Source organism: Echeneis naucrates, chromosome 20 (assembly GCF_900963305.1).
Source record: "Echeneis naucrates chromosome 20, fEcheNa1.1, whole genome shotgun sequence".
Taxonomy (NCBI): domain Eukaryota; kingdom Metazoa; phylum Chordata; class Actinopteri; order Carangiformes; family Echeneidae; genus Echeneis; species Echeneis naucrates.
Genome location: NC_042530.1, coordinates 12,377,397 through 12,402,295, shown reverse-complemented (window position 1 = coordinate 12,402,295; position 24,899 = coordinate 12,377,397). Strand labels below are relative to the sequence as shown.

General features: G+C 41.0%; 2 protein-coding genes across 2 annotated transcripts in view; both read right to left on the bottom strand.

Annotated features, from left to right (window-relative positions):
• kcnh2b (potassium voltage-gated channel, subfamily H (eag-related), member 2b) overlaps positions 1-10,497 on the bottom strand; it is a 180,362-nt gene extending 169,865 nt beyond the window's left edge. Inside the window, exon 1 of the mRNA XM_029529675.1 lies at positions 10,366-10,497. Within this exon, the coding sequence (XP_029385535.1) occupies positions 10,366-10,441 (76 nt within the window). The 5' untranslated portion in view covers positions 10,442-10,497. The remainder of the gene's footprint in view (positions 1-10,365) is intronic.
• Positions 10,498-14,152: 3,655 nt separating this feature from the next.
• sspo (SCO-spondin) overlaps positions 14,153-24,899 on the bottom strand; it is a 61,600-nt gene continuing 50,853 nt past the window's right edge. Inside the window, exons 101-106 of the mRNA XM_029529674.1 lie at positions 23,204-23,415; positions 22,124-22,219; positions 19,004-19,064; positions 18,565-18,695; positions 16,299-16,449; positions 14,153-14,175 (exon numbers count right to left, since the gene is read on the bottom strand). Of these exons, the coding sequence (XP_029385534.1) occupies positions 14,153-14,175; positions 16,299-16,449; positions 18,565-18,695; positions 19,004-19,064; positions 22,124-22,219; positions 23,204-23,415 (674 nt within the window). The remainder of the gene's footprint in view (positions 14,176-16,298; positions 16,450-18,564; positions 18,696-19,003; positions 19,065-22,123; positions 22,220-23,203; positions 23,416-24,899) is intronic.

The window sequence follows — 24,899 nt, the reverse complement described above, 5'->3', positions numbered from 1 at the left end:
GCTCAATGCTAGTATTTCCTTAGCAGACACCAGAACTAAGAATAGAATCTGTCTGAGAGAAAGTGATGAGTCATCATTTAAAAGTAAAGCCTTTGGTGAGACAGAAATAAAATGACTAGATTTTCTAATTACACTTGGAGACATGTGAGCCACCCCACTTTGTTCGTATAAAGGAAGAGAATAGTTGTGGATGATTGTGTTGAAAAGGCGTTGTCTATTGAAATCTGTTTGTGGGTTTCTATTTTCTGTTGCATATGTTGCTGTATAAGCTGTGCCAGTGATGGTGTGCATCACACAATGCTATAACTGTAAACTAATCCAGCCTCCAGCTGTCAGCTCACAGGTGGGACATTCTTCTCTGCGTCTGATTACTCACTCTGTCAAAACCTACTTCCAGCTATCTCACAGCGCCAGGAAAATAATTACATCTAGCCCTCATCTGGTGTGCTCAGCTTGGCAAAAACATGACAGTGTTTCCCCAAAATGAAAGTGCTGTCGAAGCACAATATATCTTTCCAAAGCGTATTTGTATTTTTGTCCTGTTATACATGCTGGCCGAACATTCTTTTGGCAAAACAGAAGTGTGCTGGGGATGTGCTGATGTCATCAGTGTGAGACAGCTGACAGGAGGCCGGGAGGTCCTGTCATGTTTCGACAGCCCAAGCATTTATTTCCAACATTAACTTTCATATATTTACTGAACAGAAAATCTGCTGGGGTATTGTTTTTTCTGTCCGCCCAGTAGTTTCTCTTCAGTTTTGCCACTCCATTGTGCTTTATGTGATGTATTTCGATCCTGTTCTTCTGAGGGTCCATTAGCTTGGATAGGAAATATATGTTTCACCCTCAGCTGCCTTACAGATGTTTCAGAGGGTTTAAGGCTGAGACTTTTGTTGGCAGCACTCAAATGTTTTCTTGGCTGGATATTTTGGGTCATTGTTCTGCTGAAAGGCAAAACTAAAGCTACTTATATTATCATTTTACCATTCCAACTGTTCTAGTTATGGGCCAAAAACCATTTGATTAAACCTGATGCTTTTGTTTATTTCCAATCGTTTTGCTCTAAGCCTGGTAGAAATAATCAGTATTAAAGTTTATTGGAATCATCCATCTGGCAATTTTGGCATATTGATTGCATTTGAAACAGCAACTCGGATGAGACCTCTTACATTCAGTGGGAAATTTTCAATTAAATCAGGAAGTGAGAGAAAACTTTTGACAAAATGCTAACAAAGCTGCTTTTAACTGAACAAAAAGGGTCACACTACTGTTGAATATTTCTCCTGTATTCACTGTATGCAGGCTAAATTTGAAACAATGTTCATAGAAATGAAAACAAGATTGGGAGCAAATCCCATGAAAACGCTAATCTGAAGGTCATCTGACTGAAAGCTTTGACTCTCTGCTTCCACACAGCCTGAGACTCGGTCATACAATGTGGCACTTTTCAGAGCGTACACACAACGTCCAATCCCCCAACAGTCGTTAAGAGTCATAATCCTATAATCAGTGCAATCCTTAATGGGCTGCTTCGCTCTGAAGTGTCTCCGTGCTACAGTGTGTACAACATCTCCCCTTCCTTAACGAGGTTATGCAGATTTATGCAAATGAGGCCTAATCCCTGGGACACTGGGGACTCCGGGGTCTTTAAGTCGGTGAGCTGGCCTTTTCTGTGCCACTGCTCTCGTGGTGGCACAGAGCAGTGGCTGTGAATGAGAGAGGGAGTCCGCATACAAGCAGGAGAGGCACAAAGAGAGAATGGCGGAGAGCGGTGTGATGAAGTTTTAGAGGAACCTGGAGGAGGGAGACTTGATGAATGGGAGGGTGAGAGTGAAAGGGCAGCTGCCAGGAGATACAGCCATGACAGATAGTGGCACAGACAAAGGGCTAAGAGGAGAAGGATAGGAAATACTGGGCGCTGCCAGAGCACTGTGCTGTAACACTTGGCTTTATGCTCTGATTTCTTTAGATTTCAAGAGATTGGAGGTGATAAACTGGCACTTCTATCCAGTGAGCCGTAAAAACTAGAGCATGTAGAGATCACGGAATGAGGTGCTGTATATTTTGAGTTTTACCTTTTGGATGTTAGAATTTTAAAAGTATACTCATCCTAATTGAAAAGTATGTCTTTAAAAAATCTGAATAGGTTACTCCATTTATTTATTTGCAGCTCTTCCATGTTTGCAAGACAATTTTCGTTATATATAGACATCACCTCTCCAGCCTTATACACCTACAGATGTCTGACATTGTAGCAGTCCATGGAGCAACACAACCCTACAATGGATAGTTCCATGGTGGAAAGTCAATGAAACCTGATAAACCTGTTATTTTTAGTTTTATCCGTTTTTAAAATAATTGATCTACTACACTATCCACTCCTTTTTAGGTCATAGTTGTAGCTAATTAACTATGGTCATAAAATTAAGGGAAGTTTAAATGTTGGTCAGGATATGAGCCCACTCTACACCCTCCAACTATGATTTCTGTGGTATTCTTAAACTACCTAACACCACAAATACCTTAAGAGGAAAGATGAGCGCAACATAATTCCCAGTTGTACCATTCATTACATCCAGTCCCTTTGCATGATGGGAAGGTCATGTGAGCCGTTCACCTTTCACCTTGTAACACAAGAACTTACCGCCTGCAATTTCCCCAGCTGCTCCTTCTGGTTTATCATTGCTGGAAATGTTATGGTGGTACACTTTAGCTCTGGCTTAGGCTACTTTAAAACAGATTGTTTCTAATAGACAATGGCTGCCAAATGGCTGGTGAACATTAATAAATACAAAACTGCCAAAACAAAAACAAATTGACAACACAAATAATCCATAAATCTCTATCTACTGTGAAGGAGCCTCACGCATTTCAATTTATTTATTTATTTTCTCTTTCTCCTTTGATTGTGTCTGAGGGCAGATACGAACCCATTTACTAGTTTTAGATCAAGGCTTGGAGTAGACATCCCAGAATATCACCTGATAACACAATGTGGATCCATTCAAGCATGGCAGAGATGTGTTTGATGCTTCAGTCTTGGGGGCATACATTTTTACAAAAACACAGCCAATTAGAAGCTGATGGCATGGAGGGGGTACAACGCTATGCTTCTGTCATGACGTGAGAAAGGAGATTCAAAGCTCATCTTTCCTTCGATCCTTGTGCAGGAAGAAACATTCAGCTCTGCCTTTGAAAATGTGATTCTTATGTGCTCAGTTTCAGGATGCAGTTTAACTTTCTCAGTGGGGGACCAGCATGCTGTAGGCTTCACTGAATATCCAGCGCCATTGACCAGCGCCATTTATTCTGATGAAATTACAGTGCAATATAGGCTCAACAGTAAAACTCATGAATCTGCTGTGTTTGGTCTTGGATTTATTCACCCTTTGAGGCCACGAAAATTAATTTTCCTGTGCAATCTCTAACAGCCATGTTACATTAAGGTGAGCCAATATTATATTTATTATATAGCATACTCACCTAAAATGTAGAGTAACAAATAAGCGTATCGGATGTAGTTCAAATCAAATCAAATGTTCTCTTGTACGAAAACAATATTTGAGCCAGGGAAATTATTTACATCTTGATGGTTTCTTATGTAAAGGTACCAAAAAAAAAAAAGGGATCATACAGTATCAGCATCAACCATTAATGTGTCTTTAATCTAAAGCAGTCAATTACTATATTTTTCCTCACTGAATAAACAAAAAACTGCCTGAAGCCTGAATTTAAGATTTAACCCATTTCCAAGTATGAAGCATTACACACCCGTCAAAGATCACCAGAGGGTCTCAGGAATAAGTCTACAGCATCAATCCTTATCAGACTGTCCCTGACTAGAATCTGTGAATCACTCTGCTCCAGGTCAGTTGTATTTACAGCTGTATAAATCTGAATTGCAATCACACACAGGTTTTGAACATGTTCCTGCTTGGTTCCCAACGGCCAAACTAAAACAATAAAAAGTGAATTATTGCCAAAGTTTGTATATTTGTATGCCAGAGTGACTTTAATCTTAACTCTGGATCTGGGCGTCAACATGAAAGTGAGATATTTAAACTTATAATTTAATCTTTTTTGGAAACAGCCATTAGGAGAAAATGCCCATACCGAAATGAGATCAAAAGGCAGTGAGGCATGGCAGCACAGCAGGCATGTGCTGGGCATGAGAGACATGAGGGAGGGAGAAAAAGCAGGTTGTCAAGCGAGACAAAGAACAGAAAGACAGAAGGAGCGGGGTGCTGAGGGAAGGCGGTGAGACAGAAGACTGTTTACAAGCTCTGAGGGGTTTACAAGTGTGCGTGCTTGTGTCTGTGCATGTGTGTTCTTTTGTGCGACTGCTTGGTAACGTGTGGGTAGATGCATATGAACGAGAGAAAGGGAAGACGACAGGAGAAGACGCAGAGAGGGAGAGTGTGTGTGAGCGAGAGACAAGTGATTTCACACCAATAAAGTGCAATCTTGAGGCACTGACTCACTCCTGACTCCAGCAACTGTGTGGCAGTGTTGCTGTTTACCCCCTCCAAAGGGAACAGATGGAGTCGAGAACAGATTAGCAAACACAACTAACCACCAGAGAAGACCCTCAGTCCTGTGTTTATTCTTTACAGGGACAGTGTGGTAACTATGGAGGCCTTTAAATAGAAAAAAACAGTTGATGCTGCTCGATTTCCGAACATCTGGAAGATGACCATGAGGCCGTACAAAAGGGTCAGCTTTTTTCTGTGCCATTGCTACATGAAGGAAGCCTGCAGATGGAACTGTCAAATGCCTTTCCACAGCCTAATCTATGTATGCAAGTCAACATTTACACGCACTCAGCATATGTTAGGTGTTTCTTCCAGGAGGCATTTCTTCTTTCCTGTAGCTACTGGAAACATCAAGGCTCTGCACCATATGCAGCTCTCAGCCAAGGTCATCCAAGCATGAGAAAGGACTGAAAAAGCTCAGGTGGATGACCTGCTGTCGTACACAAACAAAAGGTTTTTCTTAGCTGACTGAAAATAAGAAAGCATTTTCTGCGTTGAAGAACTTTTCTTGAAATCTAGCAAGTCAAATAAATAAGGGTTCTGTGGAAAAACAAATTTTTATGAGACACGGGTGATACATTGTGTTTCTATCTCCCATTGTAGATCTTCCACTGTAATATATGAATACATTGAAGTCTTCGGTTTTATATTGTAGTTCTGCCTCCATAATTTCCATGTGCATTCCTTTCCATCCTGATATGGGGAACTCAACGAGGCATCAGTAATTCATCAATCATGCAGGTGAAATTGGAAAATTTCATAACATAAATGCATTTGGTAAAATAATTCAAGGAGTGTTTCATACAGTCTGGACACTTAAATCTAAGGTGCAGCTATCACGGCTTATTAATAGTGCTGCTACTTCCCAATTATTTCCACTCATCTTCTGGTCTATGAACTGCTCCTCTGTTACGGGACATGAATTGGAAGTACGTATATAAATGTAATAAACTGTGAACAGTTATCTGCTGAGGTAAAACAAGCCTTTTAACTAAAACATAGGCAACTCCAGGTCACCTGACAGATTCCACAACTAATGTATAAATACAGTTTTTACAAATTACAGTTAAGAAGAGAAGTTCACACTTAGAGAACTTTTAAGAAAAGGGTGTGTCAGTGTTTTTGTTATTGTTGAAAAATCCCATGAAAACAAACCCAGCAATTTGTTAGTCTGCCTCTCTCTTCCCTTCCCTCGGGCCCAAACCCACAAGATCTTAGAACAGATAAATATGTAGACTAAGACATTTTTCAAAAAGTTCTAAGCAAACTTTATTTAAACCAGGGGACTTGTCTTTCTTTGAAACATTTTCAGCTATTACGCTTACACAAATCTCTAGCTGCAAAATACTATTGTAAAATTTGATGATAGGATATTGTGCTTGTAAAAAAACAACAACAAAAAAACCCCCACTGTATTTTCCTCCTGTCAACTCCAATCAGTCTGAAGCCAATCATTTATCAGACATTGGAAAATAAACAATCAATAGATTTGTTCAGTTGTTCAGTGGATACAGAACATAAAATTACCTGGAGTTATAGTTACTACAAACAGTGTACCTCCTCCTACTGTGTGTGTGCGTGTGCACAGTATGTGTCTTTGTAAGTGGGTGGGTGTGTGGGTAGGGGAATCAAGGGGGCAGTTGCCATAGCGATGAAGAGTTTGTACTTCAGCTGTAGAATGATAGCATCCTTCCCAGAGGACAATGGCTCCGAGGCTTGTAATTGGACCAAGTCTTCTCTAAGAAACGCCACACCAGACAAAACGCCATCCAAAAGATTACTGTGACCTCATATTGAGGTCAAATATTGTTGGTTGATGTCAGAGAGGCGGTCTAATCTGTGTGGAGCATACATGGAGGCTGACAGTAAAACGGAGAGGGTTGGGAGGTCGACGGCTGCTTCCCAAACAGAATCAACCCTTCTAATTGGTTTGGTTCAAAAATGAGATATCTAATTACATTTTTTGTCTCAACAGCAGTCATCAGAAAATACAGAAAACAAAACGATGGCAAACATGTTGTTCCCCATGAATAATGCATTTCAGACAAGGACACTTGCAGAGGAGCACAGTCTGTGGCCAATCAATGTGATTTCATTGTGCATGTCATTTTTGCCACAACCCCAAAGTTTAGTAAAAATCTGATCCAGAGTCATTTACCAGGAGAAGGCTGCGAGGACATTTGTCAGTGCTTCAAATACAAAATAGGTATGACAAATGTGTTATGTTAATTACTCTGAATATTTGTGCGTATTTTGCTGCCATGCAGTGGATTTCATAATGCCGTTGATCACATTCTTGTATATGGTAAGCAAAGATCCCTATTGATTCTCCTCATTGTGGACATATCACTAATCTCTATGCAGCACAGATTTGACCTTGTGTTCATTTGTGTCTCATATGCAATAAACATTTCTATTCCGGAAATCAATTTTGACCAGCTACCATGCTTACTGCCTTGCCCGTTTGATTTGCATACACTCCCTGGATGTTCCTCCCCTTTGCAGCTGCTGTAAATGTGGCCTCCTTGATCTAGAATTCTTTATGGTGATTCTACTGTTTACACAGTAAATGGTTCATATATATATAAAACGTTTGTTCATACTCTTCATGTGTAATTTTTGAAACGCACAGGAACTGGGGCCTTGTGGGTTTCCTCCCACCATCCAAAGACATCATGTTTGGGTTAATTGGTCTGCAGGTCTGAGTGTGAGTGTGAGTGGTTGTTGGTCTTCGTCTGTCTCTGTGTGTTGGCGGGACGGGAACTCCTTCTATTTTACTCATCAAAGCCTGTTACCACGTGTGAAGTCATTATAAAGCGTTTTGTGTCCAGAGAAAGCTGGCTGTAGTCAAATGAATGTCACCATGTAAAGTCACTTTGTCAGTAGACTGATGAGTACAAGTTTTTTTTTTTGTTTTTTTTTTGGGTGCACAAAATCTGTGGGTGTGGATAAAGCTTTGCTGCTCATAATGCACTAACTGACAGTGCATGCTTATTAAGTTGCTGCAGTTTCAAAGCGCACATTAATGGATGACAACTCAGCAGTGTCAGATTTTTAATGTTAACCACATTAAACCTGAAGAATAAAACAATGTCTGTTTAATTGCTGAGCCTGACTCTGGATCTGTTACTCTACATCGGTTTATTAACAGATCTTGGTGGATCATATTTCATTTAGTTACTGATACTTGTATTAATATATAGTAGGTTTTACAGTCTAACAGCCCAGAAAACTAAAATCATGTTGCATCATTGTTTTCCCTCTAAGTCTATAAGTAGCTTATTGTATTTGTTGCTTTCTGCTTCAGTAGATTCAGACAAAGCTTGAACACTAAACTGAAATGTGTTCATACCTACAAAGCAGATTTGGGAAAAAAGGTGGAACTGCAGCAACATGAATAACCACATAAAGAGGAAACTCTTTCTTCACTGAACGACCAACTTTTTTTTTTTTTTTTTCTGTAATTTGTTTTGTTTGTGTTTTTCAAGGTAGAACACTCAACTTAAATTAAGTGCAGAGGAGGTCCCCCTCACCTTTTTCTTGCCATGAACTCAATCAAGGGAGAGCAAAGAGCCGGTTGATCTAACTGTCGCCATCTCTACTACGGCGGCATCATCAGCTGCAAGCAGTGGTGACAGCCGAGGCCACTGTTCACTCTATCCTGCTCCAAAGTTCAGCATTTTTAATTTATAATCTATCAATGCAAGGCCGACTCATTTCACCAGATAGATCACGCCGCAAACTGCCGAGCAGAGCACAGAAGCCTGCTATTGACTGTTGTTCAGATTAAGTTCCTCCGGTCTCCATTACGACTAAACAACAGAGTGTCTGCAGTGCGCTGCTGTGAAGAAGCCTCTGCCTTTCCTTAACGGTAGTTTACACCAGCTATGTATAACATGAGAGGAGTCGGCTCATGTTACAGTGATGTGCGGCCCTGCGGTCAAGGTGGATTCAGAGGCGGCCCCACAAAGACTGAAAACGGGCTCCTTCAGTTATTTCGAGGAAATACTGAGCAGAGCTGTATTTGTCAATTTAAATTTCCGGTGTCTTTTACTTGAACAGCTCTGAAATAAATAGGGCTGTTTAATTACATGCTTGTGTCCACTGATGCTCAATCTCCAGGTCCACCAGCCCATTACCCACAGCCATTAGACAGCATATTGTCACCAGCTTGTGCATGCTTGGTTAGCCAGGCCAAAAGCCTGGAACAAGGCATAGAAAATCATTCTGAAGACATGAATCGCTGAGGAAAATATTTGAAAAGCGCTTAAGTAAGGTTATCGGTCTCTCATTGTGGTTTATGTTCCCTTGTAACGCTGAAGAGCTCATCTCAGAATGATCACTCAGCATACAGAAACGCTTCCTGTCACACTCAATGCAAGTGTGTTGTAGAGAAATATTAAAGATCTGAAGACAGCAGAGCTGGAGTAGCAGAGAGGAGCGCTCACCTCTGCGGCATTATCAGCGTCCATCAACATGCAAGAACATAAGCACTGCAGGAATAATGCCAATTATACAACTCTGGCTTTGGGGTTTCCTCTTGGCTGCACTTGTGTGAGTCACTTTTTCTGCGTTTTTTTCTTTTTTCCTTTTTCATCCACTCTTTAGAGCATCTTGTTTGAAGCTGTGCTCCCGCCGTCACTCCTGGGTATTACGAATGCAGCAAGACATCACTTGCTATTCCACAGCAGGCTTGTGAACTGTTCAACCCCAGAGCATATGGTAAACAGCGGAAGGCAAGGAGTATTTTTCATTAAGCAAGAACTCAGCTGCTGTTGGTTGGGTTTTTTCCCTTTAGTTCACACCTATATCTTTTCTTATCAGCTCCTGAGGGAAGACATTGACATATGGAGTCCCTAAAAGCTGCAGCTAAATCTCTCTATATAACCTCTCTTGCATCAGTTTGAATGTCAAAACCTGAACTGATGAAATGTTAATGATGCACATCTTCTACTTTCCAGTCATCATCCTCATCATCACAGGCAAATTTCTGCTGGAGATGTGCTGTTGTGGCTGCTGAGGCACGTTTGAAGCCTGGTCACATGTTCAGAGATGTTTAAAAAAAAACAAAAAAAACATGAATGATTTGCATCACGGGTAAGACTGCCACAGGGAGTGAGGCCAGATGAAGCCTCGGCATTCTAAAATATGGAGCTTCAGATTTCATGACCCGGGGCTCCGTGAAATATTTAGCAGCTCAGATATATTGTTTGCTTTTGTAGTTGATAACTGGAAATTAATTGATATGACATTGATAAATTTTTTTTTATTTAAGGCGAACTATACAAAAATAGCTGTATGTTTAGGAAGAAACACACGCAGTGGAATGAATCTGTATTTTATGTTATTTTATGTTCACACCAACTGAGCCAACTGTGATAGATTTTATGCCTCCAAAAGCAGTAGGTACAGTAGGTGTGTCATTTTGGGCAGGTTTATCTTTCTGACTAAAACTGTCAAAACAGCAGCAGTATGCAAGATACACAGAGGCAAACACAAGTTGACATTTAAAGGCATGGCCTGGAACCTGCTACAAACTGCCATCCCTTCAGGTCAACAGACATCTGCCCCTGGTGTGAGTGTAGAAGAGCCTACTGTGGAGTCCGTGTACAAACCAGACGAATATTGAAAAAACGAATGCAATTGCATCAAATGTTTTGGAGATGAATAAATAAATAAGAGAGGGTTATTGCTTATTGCTCACACCGCTGAGCAGTGTATCAGCCAACATCTTCACTGAGGACTGGGCCACCATTTCCACAGCGGCTCTAAAAGAGCAGATGAAGCACGTTTCTAATGATCTATCTGAATGAAAGAAAAGCCATAATCTTACTCTGGCTGTCGAACTTCCGGATGATGGTGTCCAGGAAGGTGTTCTGCGGAGCCACATGGCCCCTCCGGACCGGCATCTTCGCGGCGGTGGCCCCCGGACTTTGAGAGACTTTGCGGGACTTTTGTCGATATCACGCCGTTTCCCTTCCCCGCTGCGGAGCCCGCTGCTCACTGTGCTCGCCGCATGGAGGCTGAAGCCCGGCGGCTTCAGTGGCAGCAATCTGGGGGCCAAAGTTTTCCCAAGTTGGTCAGAAAGCCGGAGTGAGCAGACGGGAGTTGGGTGAAGGAGGTGCGCTGTACGCACGGCGGCTCCGAGCTGTTTCCAGGCTGAGGGGCGGGGAGGCGTCTGTCCCCCTGAGGGGGGGGCGATGTTCCTCTCTGGTCTCACAGGGGCTGGACCAGATCGGACCTGTCATCGTGAACTACAGTCCGCTCCTGTGAAGCGGACCGGCCGAGTTTCTCGACGAGCGACGCTGGATCCATAGTTGTGGCGCCGGGCTGCGCCTTTCTGTCCTTTTATTTCTTTCTCCTTCCACCTCCTCCCTCTGAAGGTGCGACTCCTCTGACTGTGGAGGAGAAGAAGACAGTCGGCGGCTCGGTGCTTTTGGAGGTGTTCTCAGTGTCTTCCTCCCTCCTCTCTGTGCGCTCTGCCGGATGACTTCAGCTCCACCGGCGTCGAGCTGCGCCTCTTTAACCCTTTACTCTTCACCACGGCGTTCCTGCCGGAGACACAAAGAGACAGCCTGATCCAGCCCCCCAAAGCAGGGGTGGGAACCGGACCTGAGCTCCACCAGGCCCAGTAGCAATAATTCATATAATAATCACAATCACTCACCTCATAAATGGCTGGGGCGGGGGGTGCAACATGGCCCCTCAGGATGAAGCCACTTTTCATATTAATGGTGCAGCCGCTATCAGGTGAAAGAGGAACCGGCTTTATCTCACACCTGCTGCGGCCCAACGGCCGGGCTGACAGGTGAGGCTGCAGTGTGTGTCTGTACCTGAGACACACAACAGCACGCTGCTCCCACCAGGCCTGTCCCTGAGCCGCACAAAAGCTCGTGAATCAGTGCGTGTGTTTGTGTGCGCATGTATGTGTGTATGTGTCAGCGGGCCGTGACGCCGCTTCTTTGTGTTTCTGGGATTCACCTCTCAGGCTGCCCAGTGACGTCACACCGCCGGGGTTCCCCCTTCCGTCACGCCTGAGATGATGCCTTCACGATCTGTCGGATATTGTGGATCGTGGCGACACGTACAAGACGTAATCGTGCGGGTATACGCATTTTCATGAACCAGTCGGTGAATTTGATGACTGTAGTATGCTTTCTTTGTTCACTACGCTGAACTGGAGCGGCCCTCCTTTTAATGGCAGGATAAATGCCATTATTTGCACATTAGCGTGTTTAATTTGTCTGGGTCTGTTGCTCCAGCTTTGAATTTAAGGAGCAGGAACCATGAAGTTCTCTTCTCCCTCTTATGACTAAAACACATCGTTAATTTCTGAGCTGATTTCCACCTAGGATGTCTGCTGACCTATATATGGAACAACCAGGCCTGAATAAAAATAGTAGCAGTGAATGAAGATTTTTTTATTTGTAATTTTTTTTTTTAAATCAGGACATCATGGCATTAAATCTGCATTGTTGTGAGGTGTAAAACTGTGTAGTAGATCCACCTCTCCCCCTGCACCAGCAACAGCCTCTCCCTTTAAATCCACTGGAGCACGACTTAAATCCATCTCAGGGATGTAATAGGCCTTGACTGTGGACAACTTTCTGGTTTTCACTTCTGTCAGACAAAGGCCTAAAGCAACTCTGCAATCGCTGGGTTCATTTATCAAAATGACCTGCAGCGGCAGGGATGCATTAATTTTTCCACCAATCAGTGTTTTAATGATTGCTTAGACATGATGAATTGCAGCCTTGCAGTTGTACGAGGACAGACGAACTATCCATTAAAAAATGTGACATTTTGCTATGAATTAAAAATGCATCAGTTCCCTTATTACATTCAGCAGTATTTACTATAACAGCTGAAAGCCAGAGAGGGCGTGCCAGTCAGCCTTCCCCTCTCAAATCCCTTATTTAGTCTGGAAAAGAGAGAGGGAGGAGGGGAGGAAGGAGGAGATGAGAAGGGAAAGAGGAAGGAGGAAAAGAAAAAAGGCAGACAGGAAAGATCCCAGGCCGTCACGTTCTTTTTTACACAAAGAAAAACTGCTGAAGAACTTCTTAAAGCATTTTACCTTGGTCGGAAATGAATACTGTACATCTGTGAGTAAAGGAAGTGAGAAAAGCTATTGGCTTCATTTTGACACATCCATTAAAAACTACATCTTCTAATAATGAAAAAAACATTTCAGTATCAAATGAAACTCAGAACAATCGAATGGCATGTTTTTGACTTAAACATTTCTACCAAGCTAGGTGTAGAAGCAGAGACCAACAGCAGGTTAAGTGAGCAAGAAAATATTTAAATAAATAGGATTTATGTTCAGTTAAAGCAAAGAGAGCATCATTTGGCCAGGAATATTTAATCAGTGAAAGTCTTGTGTTTATATCTGCTGAATTGTGTAAGAAAAAGATATTTAAGCAGAGTATAACCCTTTTTCAAAAATCTGCAGCTTTTACAACATGACTGCGCTTTCTTTGGACTAAACAATTACAACAAACGAACATCAATTTACGAGATCCATCTGAAACCTAAACATGATCTTATTAAGTTGGGTCTAAAGGACAATGGTTTGAGTCACAGTTGTGAAAGGCCCTGTGCTACTGGATGATGCAAACCCTTGTAAGCCCAACCAGAAGAAACCAATACACTTCCAAAATTATGTCTTGCATGTTATAATAAGGGGTTAGGGTTTTTATGGTGGGGGAAAGATTACATTTTGTGAGATGTGATTTCTGATGAGAAATATTTCATTAGAACCTAATGCAGAACAGATTGTAAAATATTAATGTGTATTTAATAATGTGTAGGTTACAATTTAAGACACTTATTTATTTAAGATACCTGTGAATTGTGGGGAGAAAATAAATGAAAGTGTGAATTAATCTGATATAATGTAACATTTATTTAGAACACAATGATATTCATGGTCTGATTAGAGGGCAATGTTTGCATATGAGTGTGATGGCATGATGTTAAGGGTTTACACGGACTAATTTTTAGTGCTTTATTAACTTAGTTTTTCCATTTGAATTGTGTGTTTGTAACAGGAGGAACTGAAGGGACAATCTGCAGGTGACTTTTCATATTCTGCAAAGATTTACAGTGGATTGATATTTGATTGGAAAAGATTAATAAAAATGAGATGGCCAAGTGTATCCTCCATGTTTATAAAATGTTTATTGACCTGTCCACTGTAAAAAGTGTGAAACATCTAAACAGTTACTGTAAAGTCCAACTTAAAGGAGACTGCTGACATATACATTTGCTTTTAACACAGCAATAATAGTTTGTACTGGATTGTACATAGGTCTTCAAAACTATAAATATAGAGTGGAAAAGGCTGTACAGGCTGAAGAATAAAGAGCTCTAAGATCAGCAGTCATATGATGACTAGAGACTACAGAACAATGTGTGCATCAACAGGGATGTTGTCATGACTCTCCACAGCTTTCACCTGTCCATCATCATCTGTCAAAAAATCCTCCATGTCTCACCTGCTGGCCTCTCCCTGGGTTCACTCTGGGATTGGGCTTCTCTCTCTTTCAATCATGTGCATACACACATTCTCACTCTCTCACACACACACACACACACACACACATAACAACAATACTCCTTCAGCGTCTGGACAGGTCACCTCCTGTGAAGAAGAGACAAGGTGAGACTGTGTTTTGTTGTTCTCCATCATGAGTCAACACTCAGAGCAAATACAGAAATTCCCCCACTCTAGGAGAAAATACAGAGATTGAGTACCTCCACAGTTTTTAATCTTATAGTCAGACCAGCTTCACTTGGACTGTTCAACTGGATCTGTCGACCTATTCCATTAAATGTGAATGCAACACAAAATTAATTGGGTGGTTTTCATTTTAATACCAATATATTAAAGTAAAATCGTGAAGTAACTGCTCTTTTAGCCATTAGCTTCTCTAATGATATTGGGACTTGCTTACATTACTGAACCAATTTTGCCCTAAATCTATGTTATGAGGACAGGGAATGATTACACTTGCCTATTTTGCATGAGTCTTCTTTTCTTATCAATCAACACTAATTTGTTGTTATTATTGTTGTTGTTGTTGCTGTTTATGAATCTTTGGCTTGATTAGTGTCAGTGCTGAAACAAATCCACAAGCAAAGATATAGCAGATTGTGTAAAATGCAGTACAGTAAACTGCCCTAAGGGGATAATGAAGTTCACGCTGACTTTGATGCATTTATCATCCAGCATATAAGGGAAGGCCAACAGCACTTGAAAACTGTAGCCTTGTTACTGTAATAAGTCTGTGTATGAGGCCGGGGGAAGGAGTATCAGATGAGACATGAGAAAACTTGCAGTGGCAGTTAATATGTGTAAGTGTGTGTGAGAGCTCGGCCACATGCTATACAGAATTGACTGCCGCAACAACCAAATCAGTCAGATGAGATGTCCACCGGAGTGTAGCACTGGGAGGAGAATATGAGCTGGGGGGATGTTCTGTGTCGCATGGGGCTACATCCAATTACCCAACGCAATCAGCCACGTTGATGAATGGATTAGCACATAATTACTTCTGAGGTGGGCTCCTCAATTGAATTATTCATGCTGGGCTACGGCGAGCGTATGTTTCACTGAAATTAGAGTCTGTTTGCATGGTGTACAGACATGTCAGTGACCGTCTGTCTGTGCATCTTTTTGGTGCACGAATGGGAGCTGAGTAAAAAAACTGTACTAAGAGAGGAAGAGTTGGACACACCTGAACACCATATGCTGTGAGTGAAGTTGTGTAATTTTTTCAATTAGTTTGGAAGCAAACAGCTAAATGCTAAAAGTTACAGTTCAACCATTGAAATGTGAAGCTGACGTGAGGTTACTACATCTTACAGGCCCATGGGGGTTGGGTAACACTGAGCTAATGCAAGAGGGACATGGATGTCATGTGTAACCTGTGTGTTGCACCTCCAGTGACAGCACATAACAATACATAACACTGACATGGGAGCACACATGCCCTTTCATTGCCTGCCGCTATAACACTGATAGAGGTGCCGGCCCCAACAAATATAAACATTGAAAATGAAAAAAGAGCCAGGTCCTGCTCTTCATGAGGGAATAATTGAACTTGATTTCAAGGCTGATTTGAAGTGGGGCAGTTTTTAGTTCTTAAAGGTTTTATCAGCTCTCATGCTAACATATCTGAATCACTTTCTTTCACAAATTTATTAATACAAATATTAGGATTTTAAGAAATACTTGAGAAATACTTGAAATACTGCTGATGTGATTTGATGAATGCACGCAATAATAAAAACTGGGTCTTTTATCAGACTTCTTGTGTTTTTAGGATAAGAACATGATTGCAATTGTATGGCTTTTTACATTTTACATCTTTAAACTGCAGTATCCACAGTGCCACACCAGCTGACCATGAACCCAGTTCACTTTACAGATATTTCCATGGAAAAGCACCACTTCATTCATGGTAAATGAATTCATTCAGTGAACAAATATGCAGCAGCGGTAGCAGCAGCTTTTTGTCATGTTGTGTAATTTGGGGTATTTTCTCTTCTCGAGTTCATTTCTTTTCCCCAATCAAATTTCTTGACTGAAGTTCCCTGTTTGGAGAACCTACAGAATTTCCATGCTGTCTGTGTCTGCAGGGAATCTGCATGCAAACATGCATCGTGAGCAAAGATTTTTCTATACATTTAAATACTTAGCTCTCACAACAGCACAATATGTGTATATACAAATGTGTTTGGTCTCATTCATTACTCTCCCACCTTGGCAACTGGTACACTCGCAGCTGTGTATGACAGGCAGGACAACTGGCTCACTCTCGCCGTTTTCACACTGCAGGCTGAGGAAACGCACTGGGTTGCGAGGATCCAAACGGTAACTACAGCACTCACAAAGTGACTGAAGGTATGGCTCCTGTGCAAAAGAGAGAGGAAGATATTACTGGAAAAGATAAGTGGACCAAAAGGAAAGGAGGTGAAAAGAGAACAGGGATAAGGTGAAAGAAACCAATTAGGAAATAAGGAGATGGTGAAATGAGAGGAATTTAGAGGAAACGGTTATGAGCCAAAATCAGAAAATGGGAGAGAAGGGGGAAGTCAAAAATAGAGAGATGATCAGTAAAAGAGGAAGAAAAATAATGTAAGGGATGGGAAGTCCAGCGAGGGAAGGAAATAGGAGAGTAAGTTTAAAGTTAGAGAAAGTATATTAGCAGGACAGATATAGAGGAGGAATGTAAAAAAGCGAGAACTATACTAAGGGAAATTATCAGAATCAGGAATACTCTATTACTCCCCGGGCGAAATTCTGTAAAAAAATAAATAGAGCCTCAAAACAGCGAACCCAAAGATTCTGCACCTCATCTGTGCAGATGATGTGACACATTCAGCTCTTATCTCAACAGACAAGTTCAAGTAAACCTGCTGTGCAAGCTGTAAACAACATGGTGACAAGTCATCACTATACAAAATTGATTAAGTACTAAGTTCACGAATATATACATTAGATTTACTTGTCCAGAAAACATAGAACAACAATGGATGTGACTTATCCATTTGCACAATTAAATAATGATCTCTTTCAACTCTGGTTTGTTCTCCATCAACTCCTGAGGGAAATATCTGAAACCAGCTAGTCTGCAGTTGGAAATAATGTTGCAGAGAGAAACCAAAAAACCAAAATAATAAAGCAGTTAAAAGATTTGAAATGAAGATAATCAGCGAGATGCTAACACACTGAAAAGTCCATTTTGATAATTTAGCATTTTTCTCATAGAGATATAAAAACCTAACCTTGGAACTCTGCATGATAGACAGCGGCAAGAAACAATAGCTGTGCTTACGTATTTAATTAGTGCAAGGAGGAGACAGAAAGAAAGAAGATACTGCAGAATGTACAGTGCATGGAGGGAAATAATAGGAAGAAATGGAGGTGAGAAGGAGGAGGGAGTCCAGTATCAAAAACCCCTTTAACTTTTCTGGAAAACAGCAGTTATTAGTGCTTCACATAATTCAGTGTGTGTGTGTGTGTGTGTGTGTGTGAGTGAGTTAAAGTGCTTAGTGCTTAAGTTTGGGGTGAATAGAGCATGTGAATATAATCCTGCTTCTTCCAATTCAGATGATCAATGAATAGGAAACTTCTCTGTGCTGCCTAGTCACTGCGCACCATCCCATTGTTGGTAAATAATGACACATTTGGCTGAACTGATGTTTATTTTTACTTATCTCCCAGCATGACTGATTATTCTTTTAGTATGAGATGTATGGATGCCAAAGAAGAATGAAGTCATCATGGTAATGAGGTGATGAGCTCGTTTTCACCATGATGAAAAAGCAAAGGAAGGAAAGAAAAAAAAAAACTGTCTCACATGCAGGCTCTACGCATTAGCCCTTAAAAAAAAATCCATCCAGAAGATACAGATCACATGTGACTCATCTGCTGAGTTAAATAAATTTGTTACCTCTCCTCATGCCATGTGAACAAAGATGACAGGTTTCCTTCACTCAACTAGAAATACAGTTATTAACAGAGGGCAAGTGATCAAATAATCATGTCACCATGTTCAGAGACTGCATACAATGTTTGATTACAGTGGGTGCGACAATGAGCGTGGGGCTGAGTGTTTGACTTGCTTTTGTTTTGCAAAAACATATTTAACATCGTGATATCAGGTAACGCTTCAGGAGGCAAAAAGAGGGGAAATTTGGCAAAATCTTCTATAATTCGGCATGTTGTATAAATATGGTGCTAGTTTAAGTCAAACACACATTTGCAACTAAACGAATATTGCAGGAATTCCTGACTGTAGGGACTGAAAAGGCATAATTTTATAAAATTAAATTAAATGGGCAAACCCTGATGAGCAATTTGAAAACAACGAAGAATAGTTCCTTTCAATCTACTTTGTTGTCTGTATTGATCATCAATCTGTCACCAGTTGTTACTCATGTTTCAGTCAATACTTGTCAATGGTGCCACAAGATGTTAAACGAGTAATATCTCCCCAATGGGTGTAGCTGTCTCTTGCCATACCTCTAGGATGACATCTGTCCTGGAGAGGCAGCGTCCCCTGCAGAAGCTGACCTCCACGTTGTCAAGCTGACAGGCTCCTTTGGTAATGTTCCTGACTTGCGTGTAGCGACGACACTCTGGCAGGGGTTCGCCTAAAGCAGAGAGAGAGGGCGAAGACAAAGGATGAAAAAGTTTGAAAGGAGGTAGGTCAAAGCACAGGGCAAATACAGAAGGCAAAGGAAACAGAGGCAGGGAGTACAGTGACATTGTCTTGCCTTCTTGCAGTATGGGACATTTTCTCTTTCTCTGGGTGCTGCAGCACTGCATTTTATACATATATATACACATACATATACACAGATATACACACACACACACAGAATATTGGCCGTGTGATGGACTGGTGACCTGTCCAGGGTGTACCCCACCCTCATTTTGTGCGTTTGTGTTTTACACGCACCTGGAACCTGTTTTCTACAGACTGGACAGCAGGTGTCTGGTTCCTCCACCTTGACCTCACCCTGACAGAGACATGACATGATTTGTATTGTTAAATTTCTTCCTCTCAAAAAGAACAAGAACGTATGTTATACAACAACAAAAAATCTCCCCCAGAGGTAGCACTTATAGCTAACAAGCAGGCAAGAACATGCTTTATCATTTTTACAACAAAACATAGCAGAATCAAAGGACAACAGAGACAACTATGTTATAGACAGTGCGATCAGATTATCCACATTGTTCCACTGTCCCACCGGGTGCAAACAGGCCACCACTGCTTTCCATTCAAACCAAATTAGGACTGGCTTTGACCAGAGACACCATGGATCATGAGGGCCAGGGTTGGGCTCTGGCAGAGGAGAGGTGAGACTAATAAGATACAGCTTCATAAAAGCAACAGTGAGACAAAGGATGTAGGAAATAAACTGTAACACAGAGAGATCAGCCACACAAATGGGAAAAGAAACAGAAACAAGAAAGCAAAAAGTGAGACACAGAGACTGCAAATAGAGTTAGCAAGAGTGAGAGACATTGAATAAAAGACACATAGGACAATTACAGAAGGAGTGGACCTGCAGAGGAAGAGAGATCCAGAGAAATCCAGAGTAAAGTGGTGTCCCATTCAGCTGCTGAGAATAGCTACTGCTGTTTAGATGCAGTCACATACACACAAGTCTGACAGCAAATTTCACAGACTCAGTCCCCCGTGAAAACGTCACCCAACGATAGCATTTATTTCTCTAAAAGACACACTATCCCGACTGTTCACCCTGAGGGATTTTCCTCCATCTCGAAACTGCCCCCAGCCTACCCTCAGGTTGGTGCCCACTCACAGAGAGGGTGGAAGGTGAAAAAAAGGCCCATTTCAGGAGACTATGTGTCTGTCTGTACATGTGACCGTCTGATGTGGCAAGGGTTAGAAATGGAATGAAAATGGTCTTCAGTTACTTCAAAGAAAAGGGCATTTGGCATTTTAAGTAATGTGTAGTCACATTTATGTCATCTACAGGCTGTAACATGAAAATCAGGGCGTAACTAATGTGTACAGCAAAAGACACAAAAAAGAAAAATTAGGATTCAGTCTAAGGTAGGAAGAATCCTGATAGATTTAATTACCAGATATAACAACATGAAATGTATTATATCACCTTGAAAATGGGCTCTCTGCAAAGCTGTGGATGCATGTTGGGAGATTTTGTATTTAAACAAACAAAGTCATGAACTGTAAACTGAATCATGAATAGCAGACTTTACTGACAGTAACCAATTCTCAGCCTGTCAGGAAAGGGAACAAAGTGCATTAAATGACCTTTTCATACTGGCCAGTATAAGGAGAGCTTTCACTGAGGGATAACTTAGTGCAGCTGAGTGACGTGAGGGATTTAAGAATGCGCACACCTATAGTTATGGAGGTCTGAGCCCCTCCAGAGACACACTACAACAGCATTAAGACCTGTACACACGACAGATGGAACCCTTGGTAGACTGTCTCTCCTTTGTGCAACTCTCGGTACAATCGACCTCTCCTAAAAGTTCTGTATGTCAGCATGTTTTATTTTTACCCTGACCTTTATTCAGTGCTGGTGTGCTAAAGATATGAATTTAGCTTACTGTGTCAAGGATAACACAGTCAAATTTTCTCGTGCGACTCACTTCCCTTCATTACCATGAGGAGAAGAGTTGCTTTGAATAATGTGATTAAAGCAGTGTGTTCATTACTAAAGCACCTCTTGAGTGAAATAGTTCAAACTGCACAAACATTGCTTTAAACCTTACGTGGAATTTAATTGGCAGATAGTTTTAGCTTTTACACAATTCTATGTTTGTTGTATTTTAGCAATGAGCTGATTTAATTGAGTTTTGAATGAAATATCAACACTACAGATTAGTTTTATTATTCGTCCATTATAGCCATCATTACATGTAACACCCTCGACAGTGTGATATGTGGTTACTTCTATCAATTATAATGGAATCTGTATTTATGCAGGACCCAGCGTTCCACCTGTGTCACAGGCTGCAAAAACTGTTTCATATTTTATGGGAGTTTATTTTTTCCCTCTCCTCCCTTTGGTGGAACACAATGCATCCACAATGAACTGCTCAGGTCACTGCTGGCTGTTTAACAACTATCTTGTGTGTGAGCATTATCAATATGGTGACAAAGGCAAAGTCACTTATTTCTGTAAAGTGGCGTCAGTGATGATGAGGACACACAATTGCCCAAGCCATATGCAAAATTATGCTGCATAATGTTATTTGTAAAATATTTAAAGCCTTTAAAAGCAATTTAAAGTATTGTTCTTAAAACTTATTAAATTTTTTAGCAGTATAACTGTTCATGGCATTGTTCATTTTACAGAAGAGGTTCCAGCTTTGTGAAAAAAATGGATATGCTGCCCTGGATGAAACTCAGAAAAGCTTAACAAGGAAACTGGTAGAAAAGAGTTTCACAGGAAGTAAAAGGGCATGGTAAAGGAAAAAGTGCAGGCTTGTAGGAGGATTGGACAGTCCGGTATTGATCTGCTTCAGCCTGAGACTTACCGAGAACATCCCACACATTCTCACCAGGGCAGAGCATTTTCTCCCTCATTCAAAGTAATTGAGATGTTTGTGACCACCAGAGAGTCTGTGTGAACTGTACCACCCTGAAGTAACAGCAGCAGTTGAATGGACTAATGTGCTTTTCTGTGAGACTGTTTTTGACTGTTTGAGAATTTTTATGCCTTTTTGTCTGTGGGAACACTAAATTACAAAGAACACACATACAGTTATGATGATTTAAATCCTCCTCCATTAATTGATGATTCGTCCCACAGTCCTAAGACATGCATGTTTAGGTTAATTGGTGACTCTAAATTGTCCGTAGGTCTGAGTGTGAGTGAGTATGAGTGGCTGTTGGTCTCTGTCCAGGGTGTACAGTCCCCCACCCTCACCCAATGTGAGCTGGGATAGGTTCCAAGATCCCCTGTGACCCGGAAATGGATAAATGGTAGAAAATGAATGAAATGAATGAATGGGGGGAAAATATATATACACATAACAATCAGAAAAATGTTGCTTTGTCTCGTCATCTCACTTCAGCACAGTGGAGAGGAGGACACCTCAACTGGCATTGTTTTCTCCCGTTCACACAGCGGCATGATGTGCAGCCCTCCTCCCACTCTGATCCTGCCTGAAAAACACACACACAAAAAATATTCACTTCACTTCTGCCTCATCAACCCCTTAATTTTTCTTTGTGCATATTCACATTACTGTCAGAACAGTTTTTTATTCAGTAAAACTGGTCATAGCTCAGAAGCTATTTCCTCAGTGAATACACCAAAGCTCTGTTAGAGTATATAATACACTCTACATTATATATTTGAATGCGTTTAAACTATGAGAATCATTAAAACTACTTTTAGCCATACAAAAGTACCCACGAAGAAGCGCCTTTGTTGTCACACTGAGCCATTTGGCATAAAAACCATTAGGAGGGTGATGACGGAAAATATAATGATGCTTTATATGGATATTTGGCCTTGCAAGCCAACATAGAGAGAGGAGAAGAAGAAGGAAACAGGCTGGAAGATAGGGTTTACAAGAAGGAGCAAGAGAAAGTGATAGGAAAGATGGACCGCAGAAGTGTGGACAAGATAGAAAAGGGATGGAGACCTAATGAGCCAGCATTGTAAAGGTATGAGAAAAATGAGAATCAAACAAGGAGAAAATGAAAGGAAAAGAGACAATTGGAAGGAGCAGGATCAAAGGGGGGGCAATATGACCTCTTGTCAGCATATGATTAATTCTTATAATCCTATAATATCCCCTCCTTCATAAATAATTCTTGACAGGCTTGTCCAGTTGTAGCTGCGTGCTGGCTTTCTATGGCAATTCTTACATAATTGATGGGGCGGAGGGCTGAAGAGGCATTGTAGTGTAATGTGGCCCTCAGGGCATGTCACTCATCTTCTAACAAGCCATTTTTAATGAGTAAATAACACAATGAGAGTGAATGGGGGGGAGTTAAACACTACACTAATTGTAAGGTTCCATCACACACCACAATGAGGTAGTCACGGTGAGTACTGTACAAGGTTCCCACTGAGCAGCAGAGGTCTGTTGCCAGTGTTGCAGTTAGTGTGTGTGTGTGTGTGTGTGAGAGAGAGTATACCTCTCGCACGATACCCTGGTCATGGCAGGGGCAGAGGGCAGGAATGACACAAACACCCTCCATGTTTCTATAAAGCCCCTCCTGACACACACAGCCCTCAACAGAGTGACTGCAGTTGACAGGAGAGGAAGAGTAAATGTCCTGGCAGCTCCTCTCACACAGCTGGACTTCGCCTGATGTGCTCCTCCTCCACTGCTCCCCATCAGGACAGGCTGCAGACAAAGGGGTGAAGGACAGAAGTGAGATAATTGGGGAAAAGAGAAGAAGATTTCAAGGGGAGGAAAGTTGAGACAGGATGGTGGGATAAAGAGGGGAAAGTTAACAAAAGGAGATAATTTAATGATGGATTGTTGGGTCCAAGAGAGCAGGGGAATCAGAAAGAATAGTATTAATCATCATGACATTTAATTTATTTTTATCTTTTGCTGTGACGTATATATTTAACATCCTTTTATATCATAGTTATAACATGTACAACATGCTGTCTGCTAAACCAAAGCAACACCAGGAAAAAAGTTCCTAAAAATGAACACAGATTTGTGGAACTACAACTACTTTGTGGAACTAGGGGTGGGAATCTTATTGAGCTCATGGATGGATGGATGGATGGATTGATTTATTAATTGATTTAGGTACATTTTAAATCGATTCTGAATTGTAGTAAAGATTCTTATATTAATCGATTTTTTGGCACACCCCTAGTAACAACGTTCACATGTAATCACGTATCCTTAATTTTTTGTCATAGTAGTTTTAAATGGATGGATACTAACTATTGTTTATATGATTGTTTTGATAAAACAACAACAACAACAACAACAACAAACAAAACAAAACAAACAAAGAAAACATGTCGCCTCTCCCCTCTTCCCACTCACCACAATCAGGGGCCATGCAGTTTCTTGTGCGTTGGCTGGGGCCTTCACAAGGGGCCCCTCCATACTGGCTAGGCTTCAGGACACTTCTGGTGGAGCTCTGTTTCCCTGTCCCACAGTTGGCTGAGCATGGATGCCAAAGAGACCAGCTAGACCATTCACAGTCCACTGGAGGAGAAGAGAGAATGGTAAAAGAAAAACAACAACAATAACAACACACTGTATTTATATAGTGCATCTCAGAACATTCAATATATGTTTTATAAAGAATGCATACGTATATAAATAAAATAACAAACATTCATTTTCATGTTGTATAATTTCAACTTGCATTTACCTGCAGCTGGAGCAGCTGGAGCAATTCTTCTATGCTTCTCCCACAAAATAAAATCACAATCACTTCAACTACGCATCAGTTTATATTAAAGCTATTCTTGCTCCTGGGAGTGATCCAAAATTTGCAATGTAGCAAAAGCGCCAAAGTCAACAAAATAACACTGCTAGAAAATATATTGCATTTCCTTTCTTTTTCTTTTTAAATATTTATTGCTTCTTTTGTTTTGTTTTTTTTAAAATCAGACTTCGACTTGGGCTCAGAGTTAAAGTAAAAATTGAAAGCAGCAAACAGTATGGGCTAAAAAGGTAAGAGAGATTGAATTGAATTGATTATAGTTTTCCTCCTTTATGAAAGTGCATATTGATGGAAACAGCTCAAAGTGAAATTTCTGTTATACAGTGAGTTTTGAATGATCAGTGGAGACTAATTGCTCAAAAGTTGTACAATCTACATTGTCCACAAAGATTGAAGGGGGACTTCTGCT